This window comes from Diadema antillarum, unplaced genomic scaffold (genome assembly GCF_040938485.1).
Source record: "Diadema antillarum isolate AM-2024a unplaced genomic scaffold, OU_Dant_1.0 scf00000019, whole genome shotgun sequence".
Lineage (NCBI taxonomy): Eukaryota > Metazoa > Echinodermata > Echinoidea > Diadematoida > Diadematidae > Diadema > Diadema antillarum.
This window is the reverse complement of record NW_027270908.1, coordinates 1,552,076-1,565,931: the sequence shown is the minus strand read 5'-3', so window position 1 is coordinate 1,565,931 and position 13,856 is coordinate 1,552,076. Positions and strand designations below refer to the sequence as shown.

The window sequence follows — 13,856 nt, the reverse complement described above, 5'->3', positions numbered from 1 at the left end:
AAAACAACAATACAACCTAACAAGAGGATGTCATGCTACCAATACACTGTAAGACATATCATTGACTCAAACAAACTGATGTTGGATACTGTTACACACAGATAAATCATCCACACAATAAATCCCATCAGTTCAAGTTCACCTGAAAAACTTTTACGAAAAGATAAGATACAGTAATTAATCATGACCACTGTTTGGTGTGTATGAAGAAGACTTTCAAGAGTATTGAGCTGGAGTACTACTGACACGATCATAAATACTGACATGCATGGGACTGCCGACGATAATCACGTCAAGTCTATTGACTGTGCCCGTCACATTAAATTGGACAGCTTTCACAACAAAGATCCTGTTCTATTGTGAAAATACCACATATCTTTCTTTGTCTGTAATCCCCTTACATTTGTCTGTTTACACCACATTCATGTAATACACACCCCTCTGAGCTCAAAGGGGACATTTCAGAATACCCAGTATGCAAGTGGATACCAACTTGGAGATAAAGCACAGTAAACAAGTTTGCGCATTTTGATTCTCAGCATTTGACAACTTGACACGGGGGTCTAGAGAAATAAATCTCATTCTCTCATAACATCTCATCTGTCTTTACTCTATAACAAAATGGCAGGGTGAGGCGAAGAAGAAGAAAAAAAAAGAGCAGAGAAGAGAACTCATGGATGCTTTTCCCCCCGAGGGTTTAATCTAATCGCCCAAAAATATTTCAAGATAACATACACTGTACATTGGCCACAATCTAGAATATAAGGTCTTGTCTCCAATAGACTTATATATATATATATATATATATATATATATATATACACTTGGTGATTCTATCCTTCTATGAAGAGTGCTCGATATCCTCAAAGGAAGAGCTTTAGACGGAAGTATTGGAACAAATTCACGCGGTTGACTGCAGGTTCATCCGTGTTTATTACAACTCTGAGTTTCATGCAACCTCCATGAGGTGTAATCATCAGGCAATTATTACTTCCCAGAAATAATACCATTGAACAATGCATCGGATTGAATTGACGTGATACCAGCACAATGCATTGAATTGGGTAGATGCATTTCGTTGGGTGCCCGTGCATTGGCCGCTAACGCAATACAATTTGTATTGCATTAGCGGCCAATGCACAGGCACCCGACGATTTTAAAGTGCATGACACCATAACAAGCTTTACGTGCTAGGACCATAGTGACCAGCGCGTACTGAATCACATTCATTATTATTACGTATTGAATATCAGGCAATTATAACTTCCCAAAAATAATACCATTGAATAATGCATTGGATTGGATTGACGCACTTTAAAGCGCGTGATACCATAACAAGCTAAAGTGTTACATAAAAAGAGAAGAATGGCTTATGAGTGATCATTGTTATCATATATAATTCAATGCATTGCGCATTGTTCAATGGTATTATTTCTGGGAGCATAATTGCCTGATACGGGTATTCAATACGTAAGAATGAATATGATTCAGTGCGCACTGGTTACTATGGTCCTAGCGCGTATAGCTTGTTATGGTATCACGCGTTTTAAAGCGCGTCAATTCAATGCGATGCATTGTTCAATGGTATTATTTCTGGGAAGTAATAATTGCCTGATGATTGCACCTCATGGAGGTTGCATGAAAATCAGAGTTGCAATAAATACGGATGAACCTAGTCAACCGCGTGAACTTGTTCCAATACTTCTATATATATATATATATATATATATATATCCATATCTATATCTATCTATATATATATATATATATATATATATATATATATGTAATATATATATATATACATATATATATATATATATATATATATATATATATATATATATATAAGAGAGACTGAGAAAAAGAGAAGAATGGCTTATGAGTGATCATTGCTTCTATGGTAGTGAGGAAGATAAGGACTTCACTCTATAGCAATTACGTTGCACGAGACACTGAAAGCTGTGGGATCACACAATATTTGTCACAAAATTCCTATTTTTCAATGACTCTAACGATGATGAACTACACTGCACACAAACTGCAAGCATTGCCGTCGTGTTAGGCTTTGTTAAATACATAGATCACAAACATATTGTGTATCGTCATTCTGAATATTGCTTGGGTGAGTGGAATCAAAGCGCAATAGCAAAGAACCACATACAATCATCATTAAATACATTATAAACTTATTCGTCCTCGACACACTGTTACATTTTCTGCAATGTCCATCGACGTCTTACAAGGTCAGAAAAGGATTTTGATGATCAATGATGGGCACTGACTGACCTTGAGACTGTTGATGTATTTCTTGGTGTGCGCCACGAGAAGGTCATCGTCGCTGGCCTCCTGCGGTCTGACTGTCGTCTCGTCCCGAATCATGCCCTCCCCTGTCAACGCAAGCACAGATGATTCCATTCATATTCAATTTCAGAGTTAATTTTTCAATTCAGTTTCATTTCAATTCATATTTCCCCAAAATACACAATACATTGTGTTAATGCAAAACACTTGCTTTTCTCATTTTTTTTCATACACATAAAGACAAAATTACTGATCTCACAAAAAGGAAATACTGTATGCGCCATATATTTCGCGAGTCTAAATTTTCGCGAATCGGGAATTCCCAACGATTTCACGAGTGGTTAAATTCGCGATCATGGAGTCCTGTACTGAACGGAGAAGAGTACACGCGTATGTCACATTCACATCGGGATCAGAGTCAATATTCTCGTGTGTCTTTAATTTTGTGAATAGCAACTGACTCGCGAAATTTCGTGAAAATAAAAACCTCACGAAATATTCGGCGTATACAGTATGCAATAAATGTTGTAAATATGCAGATGTACAGGTACAGTAGTACATGTCATGTAAAGATCTGAGGTCACAGACACATTCTATAAGAAAACCTATGAAAAGCTACAGGTTGTAGGAATTGAAGGTTCCCAAGGAAATATGAGTTCTCAGTATCAATATGGGGATCAGAAAAGAACAGATCAATACAAATGATATTCATAATACAGAAGTATATTCATACACAGATGAAACACTTGGCATCTGCTATGTGAGCTGTGTACATAACGTGTTATCAATATACTACTCAATTAAGTAAATTATTTTTCAAGCATATGTATAGATATCTAATTTGGGGTAGTACAATATAGGCGCGTGTAAGCAAGTATATATCCATTTTCTGACTTTTAAAAATTACAAAATGTATACTCTAAAAGCATGTGATGGTAGAATAATTGATTTGAAAGAGAGAAAAAAAATCTTAATTTATTGGTATGTATCTTATTAACTGAATCACTGAATTGAGTTGAATCATCGAATTAAATATCTTTATGTGGCCTTTCAGGAAGGGCTCAATGTATGGTTGTTAGTAAGAAACCATGGTACTGATAGCTTTAAGTTTAAGTCCCCTCCGAGTAAGCGATGAAGATGAAGTGCCCTGCTTATGGGCACAACCGCTGCTACCAGGGACATCAAACCATGGGCCTCATGATAGGAAACTGTTTCTAGGTTAATCTGGTTGACTAAATATTTACATGACTCATCCAATATCAATATCATAACAGGAAAGGATTTGACTTCAAGAGCAAATCAAAATGCTTGACTGACCTATGTGCAGTTCAACAGGAAATATTTACACTACATGTAGTTCTTACCGCTGTATATATTTGCTCTGCTCAATTATCATGTTTCCGCGGAATATTCCGGAGTAGAAGTATCATTGCAATATGATGTTATATCATTATGCTACATTGTATGCTCATGGCAACAAGTCAATTCTAGAATGGTACCGGTAATTAAAGATACTTGTCTAATCACAATTTGCAGATGGAATTCCCATTTTCTTTCCTTTTTTTTTGTTTCAAAAGCATACAATGTAGAGCTATGCACGGACACACATGGACACACATTGTGCACACAAACATACAATGTTGTACTATGTACATGTACATGCCCATATGAAATGATTGCTTCAAAAAAAAAAGAAAAAAAGTGAGGCACATTTGGCAAGAGGAGCTTTAGCCATGTGACCAATTACAAAAGCAGCTCTATTTAAAGTCCCCCAAAGACTGCACGTGAGATTATTTCCTGACATATTTAACAGTGATAACTTAGGCACTATTTGGGTTTACTCCAACTTTCATTTATAATCTGTTTCCCATGTGTCCACATTTGTTTTCAAACATGGTTCTTCCATTGTACAGTAGACTCTGGACTAAAATCATTAGACTGAAATTGTTTCTCTGTATCAGACAAATTAATTTCCCAATACCAGTGAAATTGTTTTCCTGTGTCAGACAAATCAAAACAAATTGATTGATTCATAAAACAACTCTAGAAAGTGTTTGGATTCATCTTCACGCAAAATTGAATGGTGAACATGTTCAAATCAACAGTTTTCACAAACGTAAATCAAAATACGTCTGCATATCTGGCAGATCATTCACAGACGGTGAGCTGTTATGACAAGGAATAGAAAGATAATGAAATCCGTTCCATCATACAGACGTGGCTTCATACTATAAACAGATAGGATCGCAAACCTCGTTGCCACAGGGTGAGGATAACCTGTAACTGACACAAAAATCAATCTACGGATGCCGAGCGATCAAGCACCGAGCGAAGACATGTGACATCTAAAAATAAACCTGTGCTCTTCAGCCGTGAATACTGTTCTCCTTATGTGCAGTGATTTAAGAGGGCTCAAAGAGAAGTTTACGTCCATTTTCAATCAAAATGAAAATGATAAATTTTGCACTGTAACTCACATGAATTACGGTTGTGCATCCCATATAAGATTATAAGTTGGTGAATTCCCAACTCCCAGTAATGCTACGATAATTCTGCAAGATGTGAAATCATGACATAAATTTCCTGAAAACCTGTCTGTGTGACTATCCCAGTAAAACCAGAGAATTTTGTGTGCATGAAATTTTCGCACATTTCGTGAGGAGCCAATATTCACAAAATTAAAATGTACATGAAAGTTCTTGTCTACACTATTGCACTGAATGCCAGTGGCAATTCATGAAAATTTCAGGCCGTGAGAAAGGCCCTCGGATCCATTACGCAAAAATTTCATGCTGTGAATATTTTCTGACAAATTGCTGACAACTCAACTTCGGCGAGGTTATTTGATTGATCAAAATCAACCAAATGCTTTCCTCTGATTTTTCTGTGCTTAAGAAATATTGGGCATACAACACACACACAGGTGTTCAAATAGTAATTGCACAATGTAATTATTTGTACATCTCTCTTTTAGTTTCTTTACACTAAGTTCCTCCTTAAAAGACAAATGGTAAACTGTCTTTATCCTTTTAGCATTTTACAGCATTTCATGTTGACTGCTGACAGTAATTGCTTCAAATTACATTGTGACAGTCAACTCATATTGGAACTTCAAACAGCCGACAATCCTAAAATGGTCTAATGAACACATCAATTGCTCTGTGTTGTTGACTAGAAGACACAAAATCAGTATCTCAAGCTTACCACTCACTAAGGTACATATGCACTTGTCAAGCTGTACAATAATTGCCATTCAACTTTTGTTTTTGCTTTCTAATTTGAGAGCTGAAAAAAGAAAATATTGTGCAATGATTTGGAAAAATCACAGGAGGTGAAATAAAAATGAAAATGTGAAGAATTATCATCCTGTCTTTCATATTATAATGTATTGATATTTAATATTTTGACATATGATTTGATCAAGATTTATTTGAAGATAGGTATATATATGCCTACTGTGACATAATGGAGGATACAGTGGATGGAACACATTCTACATATAAGCAGGGTCATGAAGTATTTCTGAAAGCAAAACTTGGAAACAAAATAATAACATGTTGTGCATCAATCACATCATAAGGATTATTTCTAGATATCAAGTGACAAAAGTTTATTCATATGAAGTCACAAACGAAAAAGTTACATTAAAAAGTCATTCCAGATTAATCAAAGAGCCCTTTCTTCTATGACTATACACAGAATTAACAAATTCCTTTTTTTTTAATACATCACTGCCTGATTTGGACTCATATCTCATTGAGCTTCTGAACCTATGCTGTAATGCTCATCTTCAACAGTATACAGTACATATATATGTCGTGGAGGTTTTACCAATTCCCTAACATTCAGCTCAACTAGAATCCAAACACATGCCCCTGCACAGATATCATCTACCTTGAAGTTCAAGTCAAGCATTACAAACTCAAGCCCTTTCATTCATCCTAACTATTAAATGAATTTGTCTTGTGGAAAATCGAATACATTTCACTGCTTGTTGATAGAAGTTTTTCTTGGGAGAAATGTCCTATTGAGCATACTGCTGATCCTAGATACAAAATTTCAGAAGGAAACTGTTTTCAAGTTTAGTGTGAAATGTTAAAATCTTTTTCAAGAACAATATTGCTACAAATTTTACTGAGTTATTCTTCATCTGTTACAGCACTCAGACCTCCTCCACTGATACTGTACATCTTCCCATTTAAAGAAACTAAAAGAAATAAAAGTAACACTGAAATTTACTACCTTTTCCCTTATATTTAAGTTTTATCCAGTAGGCTTTATATAGGAAATACAAGTACTGCATGTCAATATAACAAGTGGGCATAAAACCACTCAAGCAGCAATTACAGGCCTATGGAGAAGTTTATAAGCAACATAAAAATTACCTATGAAGGCATTTGCATTGTAGAATTATAGAATGTGCCCAACTCCCTAAATAATGTAGGGACATTATCACCTCATTCAATATTTCATATATGCAACTGCAACTTATAACATTATTTTCTTAAAACACAGAACTCCTTACACATACGTGTACAGGTCTATAAAACAGTATTTTGAGTCTGAAATCAATGAAACATCAACTACATGAACCTCCATTTCGTCGCTGGGGCGACAAGACCTCGTATCTACAAAATGTCAAATGTTCAGGAGAGCAAAAAAACATGGCAGCCAAAGCACTGTATCCAATGGGATAGACATTCCTTTGACATGCCGTGGTGGCTTCATTTTGGGGTAAGACATCTAAGATTTGGACAGGACATCACTTAAGTGATTATCCGACCATTAATGCAAAAAATTCATTTTCACCAAAATTGCAGATACAAGGTCTTGTCACCCCAGCAACGATTTGCTTACAACAACTTAAACTTTATAGCAGGGCATCGTTCAGATAAAGAATGCCATCGTTCCCATTGTGATATAGACTGTCATCTTCAACATTGTGTGGGCTGCAGCTGGTACAGCCTAGTCCTCAGCTTTATCCTATTTTACACTTCACTGGCACGCTACTCCACGGATGAGCTAGCTAATCCACTTAAATTCACCAAACTGGCCCATATATACTTGTTCATTCCCACAGGCAACAAAGCCAAATGCCACAGTCGCTACATCCAATTTCCTCTTTGCCTATTAAATAGAATGTAGAAGGAAGCTCATATGCAGCAAATAATGGAGACTTACTTTACGGTAGCTTTTGAGTCAGGAGCTCCATGGGGTAAAAAAAAAAAATCCTAAAAACAAGAACAACAAAACTGAAGCTTCTTTTACCTAGCTTTTCTCCCTTTTTTCCATTTGTTGTTGTTTTTTATACATACATATTTGCAAATGTATCAGTACATGTACAGTGTATTTGTATGTAAAATTGGGAAGTGACAAACATAAATCAAATATATGCTATACAACTTAACAAATTGTATGTAAGGACATTTGATACATTTACATGTATTATGTGTGTTTCAGCATATTTGTTCTGCCTGCACCTTGAGAAATCTCAAGATAGGAGAAGGAATAGAAAGACATATTGTAGATGCATGTGGGAAAAGACGGTGATCTTAAAGGGGAATGAAACCCAAATATACAAATGCATTGAGTGAATGCAGCAATATTAGAACTAGTAAAACACATCAGTGAAAGTTTGACGAAAATCGAACCATTGGTTCAGAAGTTATGAATCTTCAAATTTTGGTGTAGCCATCACTGGATGGGAAAACCACTACAGTTTGTGACGTCATGAAGAAGAATCATACAAAAATATAAAGAAAATTCAGTGAAATCCACCTTTTTAATGAAAACTGCACATCCCCTAGACTTGTAATACTGATATACTATGTTAAGGGTAACCTTATTCCACCTGCTTTCTTAAAGAGTTAAGTCAAGTTTTCTTTCATTATGCTAGAAAAGTGAAATATGTTGAATTTTCTATGTATTTTCTTTATGCTGACATCATTCTTCATATGTGGTATCACAAACTGTAGAAATCTTGTCATCTAGTGCCGGCTGCACCACAACTTCAAATATTCAAAACTTTTGAACAGATTGTGCAATTTTCCTCAAACTTTCACAAATCATAACTAGTAATATCGCTTCAATCACTCAGAGACTCCAACCCCAAGCACCTTCTGATCTGGAGATTCTCCCACCTGAACCCCTAGCAAACGGGAGATTCCAACTTCGTGTGCGCGAAGTCCCTTGGGTCAATAGGGTTCTAGCTGCTCTCTCGTGCTATCACAGGCTTATTTTTCAACATACAATGGCACTAAGTAGGTAATAATTCAATGATTCAAATCATATATTTCGGCTTAATAAAACTTCATTTCATATATCATACATGCAGATGCTATTCATGCATGCATATGAAATTGACTGGCATCTACAAAACCATACAAGTGGGAGACACAGAGCCAGGGCAGGAGAAATTCAATCTCAAGCGGGACAATGGGAGATTTTGTGAAAATGAGCTTTTGGCAAGATATCTCCCATGGAAAGCGGGAGAGTTGGAGTCTCTGGTCACTCAATCCACATGTACAGGGGTTTCATGGCCCTTTCAAACTGAACTCACCTTTCAGAGTGTTGTACACTTTACCCCACTTTCCTGAGTCAAATGGGTGCAGCTTCTCGAATCCGAGAAAGCTAATGTTATAGTCCGGAGAGTAGACAATGGGCCACTGATGGGGCTCCACGGGGACGAACAGTTTTGTCTTTTGCACCCTCTCCTTTATCACTTCATCGCTGTCTGTGTTTGGCTGCTCAGTCTCTCCTTCTTCCTCCTCCTCCTCCTCCTCCTCCCCTCCTTCCATCATTTCTTCCGCTGCAGTTCCACCTCCTAGTCGCCGTTCCTCGCCCTGGGTGGACGTCTGCCCGTCCTGATCGCATTGAACGTCTAAAATTTTCCGCTTCTCACCCTTCCGCTCCTCGTCTTCCAGTGACTCAGTCTCCGCCTTTTCACTGCATCAAAAAAAATGACATGAGGGAAGTGTTGACATCATGAAGTGCCATCATATGCAACCTTCTGCGTGTTATTGTTCTAAACGACAAATGCCAATTATTGAAGCCAATTATATGTAGGTCAAAGTTACAGGAGTGAGTACCGTAGGTTACATGTTTGAAAATATCTGTGCAATTTTGACGCAATTGATACAGTGCCGCAAAAGAACCTAGGCTAGACTATGTACTTTGAGTTTGACATGAATTCAAAATTAGTATCTTATTTTTTCTTGGTATAAAAGTATAATGTTATATTATAGAGCATTCAAATTATGGCAACAACCATGAGAATCAGTTTGCTTTGAAAACAGTTAACAATAAACCCTATTCACTGTTGCATTCTTTGGTTAACTGCATTTCATCCTGTGATTTTGGTGGAGTTTGGACTTCCAGAATGTGAGACATCGACATGGATATGACAGCATAATTATTAGCAGTTACTTTCTGGAGCTGTGCTGTTTAATTACAAGACAACTCTAGATATAGAGCGAGTCTGTAACTCTAAATCATGTACATTGTAAATAGTAAGCAATCCTGAGTCACAGTAGAGTGACATTTTAGGTATAGCCATGAAGGATAGATTGTAATTTACATCTGTGTTAGATCAAAAGATCAGCCTGTATTTATCATTGGGGATATGTTCAATGGAGAGGTCTGGTTTCAGGGAATCCCCTCCTACTGTAGAGGCCTACAGACTGAAGGCTCTCATACATTTTGTAGCTGATACCGTAGGGAGATGCTCGACCACTGAAACAAATTCACCAGTGATCAGTTATCACCAAAGAAAACAGAAGTGGAAAATCGGACAATCTGTTCAGAAGTTATGAATTTTTGAAATTTTGGTGCCGCCACCACTGGATGAGAAGACTACTTCTGTTTGTGATGTCACATGCCTTCGACGATGTATTCTATATATATATAAAACTATGCCTGTGATGAAGAAAATTCAACATATTTTCACTTTTCTTGCATAATGAAAGAGCACTTGACTTGACTCTTTGAGAAGGCAGGGGGAATACATTGTAATATTGCTCTGAACATACTGTACATGTACACTGTAAATTGAGGGAATATGTACTTTCTTCAAAATACGAAATTTGGGGGAATTCTCCTCTTATATTTTCCTTATAGACAGCCTAGATCTATTGTCTACGCATGTGACATTATAAACTGAACTGGTAGTAGTCTTCTCATCAAGCAGTGACTATGTACAGAGAAATTTTAATTCATAACTTATTGTTATAAATTGTCTGACTTTCCTCAAACTTTCTCTGATGTGTTCTTCTGATATTGCTGCATTCACTCAATCCACATGTAACAGTAGATTTATATTAGACATTCTAACCGTTAGGTTCTTAAGTGAACTTGTCCTTTTATGCTGTGTTTGGTGTCCACACACTACCACACAGTATGCTGGGGGAGATAACCCCGGCGCGGGGAGCTGTGTGGTACACGTATTTGGGGTCGCTGCTGCGGTTGGGTTAGGGGAGATCATTCCATCAAAGGCACAGCTTCTCTTCTTCACAGCAGGAGTAAAGATAGCAACGATCACGACGATGCCACGATCACGTCATACTTGACAATGTTATAGGCCAAATCGAAACTCAATAGGGTCTGGATCTAGCTAGATTTGCGATACGATGTCGATGATGGCAAACACGGCAAATCAAAACAAACACACAATACTATATCTGGGACTATGAGTAATCAGCTGATCTCGAGCATCAACATCTGCGAAACTACGCGACCACATTTCAGGTTTTTCCTGCTATTCCGACGGTATGTATAAGCATTGAAAACCAACATCACTTGAAAATACTGCTGCTTACCTCTGATCTACTTTGATTCCGGTCATAATGCCGTCGCAGTCTGCTCTCACGTCGCTTAGCGATGTGCCTTCTGCTGCCATATTTGCAGATCACAATCTTGGAAGTGGGATGTTGTGTTGTGTATTTTCTGCATGCAGTACACACACACCACCCTGCAGTTTACATGTACGCACACCACCGAACTAAATACGATCGGGCATCACCTGTCAAGCGGCGTACTGTAGATGTGTCCAGCTCCTAGGGTACGACCAGAGGGGGCATGGTAGTCTAGTGGCGGTGGTGGTGGTGTGGGGGGAGGGGGGGGGGGGATGAGGGGAGGGGAGTTGGGTTAGCATTGCAAAAAGTTATTCACTCTTTAGATTCTATAATCATAGAAGTAATTCTTCTTTTCTTTTTTTTATTATTCAAAGTGCAGGTTCCCTCTGTTCTAGCTAGTGTAGATTCAATATGCCAGTTCACAGTTAGCACTTGTCTGCAATGACCTCTCCAACCACGGACTTTGCAAATCATGGAATAGTCTTCAAGAAGAGCAGTTGAAAACAACCATGCGGGAAGTGGTAATTTACATGTCAGCAGTGGCGTATCTAGGGGGGGGGGGCAAGGGGGGCACGTGCCCCGGGCGCCACTCCTTGGGGGCGCAAAAAACGAAAAAAAAAAAGCGAAGAAAAGAAGAAAAAAAAAAGAAAAAAAAAAACGAAGAAGAAGAAGAAGAAGAAAAAAACTCGCCCGGAAAAGGGGGGGGGGAGGGAGAATGGTGGGTGAGGGGCAGAAAACCAAATCAAACAAGATAAAAACAAAACATGATGATGACGCGGACAAAATGACAATGTTTATTGTGTTCACACAAGAATTCCATGTTCCGTAAGCTGAAATACAAAAATTTTCGGCGCGCTCGCTGCGCTCGCTCGCCAAATATATATAAAAAAGAAGGTAAGAACAAAACTTGATGACGACGCGGACAAAATGTCAATGTCTATTGTGTTCACACATGTTATTTAATATTTAGCAGGCAAAATGTTTCACTGAGCAGCGGCTGCAATTTCTTTCGTTCTGAAGCGATCGCCAATTGGATCAAAAGGCGCCAACGGTTTCGAACATACGGGGGGGGGGGGGGCGCAAAAAAAAAACAAATCAAAAAAGATAAGAACAAAACGTAATGATGACGCGGAAATATACAAATTTCGGCTTCAGTTTGTTGGTATAAATCGTTATCTATAAGGTCGTCACTATATCTTGATTAGAATTGATTAATAAGCAAAAAATGACAAGAATTCCAAGTTTTGTAAGCTGAAATACAAAAATTTTCGGCTCGCTCGCTGCGCTCGCTCGCCGAAATTTATATATATATATATATATATATAAAGAGAGATAAGAACAAAACGTGATGATGACGCAGAAATATACAAATTTCGGCTCACTCGCGCGCACTAATTTAGAGTATTTTTTTAAAGTCCTCAGTTTGTTGGTATAAATCGTTATCTATAAGGCCGTCACTATATCTTGATTAGAATTGTAAGGTTTAATAAGCAAAAAATGACAAGAATTCCATGTTTTGTAAGCTGAAATACAAAAATTTTCGGCTCGCTCGCTGCGCTCGCTCGCCAAAATTTATCAAAAGAGAGATAAGAACAAAACGTGATGATGACGCAGAAATATACAAATTTCGGCTCACTGGCGCGCACTAATTTAGAGTGTTTTTTTAAAGTCCTCAGTTTGTTGGTATAAATCGTTATCTATAAGGCCGTCACTATATCTTGATTAGAATTGTAAGGTTTAATAAGCAAAAAATGACAAGAATTCCATGTTTTGTAAGCTGAAATACAAAAATTTTCGGCTCGCTCGCTGCGCTCGCTCGCCAAAATTTATCAAAAGAGAGATAAGAACAAAACGTGATGATGACGCAGAAATATACAAATTTCGGCTCACTGGCGCGCACTAATTTAGAGTGTTTTTTTAAAGTCCTCAGTTTTTTGGTATAAGTCGTTATCTATAAGGCCGTCACTATATCTTGATTAGAATTGTAAGATTTGATAAGCAAAAAATGGCAAGAATTCCATGTTTTGTAAGCTGAAATACAAAAATTTTCGGCTCGCTCGCCAAAATTTATCAAAATTCGCTACATTTAAATCACCCTCAAAAGACCCCTTTTAAGTGCTTAAAAAAAAGCATATCATGTAGACTTTGTTTAAGGTCCCTACCGGGATGGGGTTGGGGTTGAACACTTTTTCAGAAATTAGGGGCGCAATTTTCGCGCTTGCCCCGGGCGCCGTTTCCCCTAGATACGCCACCGCATGTCAGTGCTGCATGAATGGCTTTTGTCAATGTTGCTGAAAAGAATGCACATTCACCTGTAAATACCCATCAGCACCTGGTTCATTTACAACACAGTTGTCATGAAGCCCTAGTAGGTTTTGAATACCTCAGTTGCAAATCCATTTCAAGAGAAGGTCTGCAATGACCTTTATCTGCACATGCTCAGATTGGAACTGTGAACTGGCTTATTTGGCAATGCTTAATTTTTTCTTTCTCTCTTTACGTTTTCCCTACGATTGTACTACGTAATGCGTATTAAGGTATAAAAATAATCCTTACAGTTATACCGACACTGTCTTTGTTGAGTTTTGATAATAATGATAATACGAAAAATTCATGCGGCACAATTTACCAAAATGTTTCTATCTATCATTTAATTTTGCGAGAGAAAAAGACATATAAATCAACTACGTTGCTATATTGTGT

At 37.6% G+C, this 13,856-nt stretch overlaps 1 protein-coding gene across 1 annotated transcript in view; it reads right to left on the bottom strand.

The window, feature by feature from the left end:
• LOC139728516 (histone deacetylase 11-like) overlaps nucleotides 1-9,101 on the bottom strand; it is a 39,261-nt gene extending 30,160 nt beyond the window's left edge. The window contains exons 1-2 of the mRNA XM_071639456.1: nucleotides 8,864-9,101; nucleotides 2,290-2,390 (exon numbers count right to left, since the gene is read on the bottom strand). Coding sequence (XP_071495557.1) covers nucleotides 2,290-2,390; nucleotides 8,864-9,101 — 339 coding nt within the window. The remainder of the gene's footprint in view (nucleotides 1-2,289; nucleotides 2,391-8,863) is intronic.
• Between the last annotated feature and the right edge of the window lie 4,755 nt (nucleotides 9,102-13,856).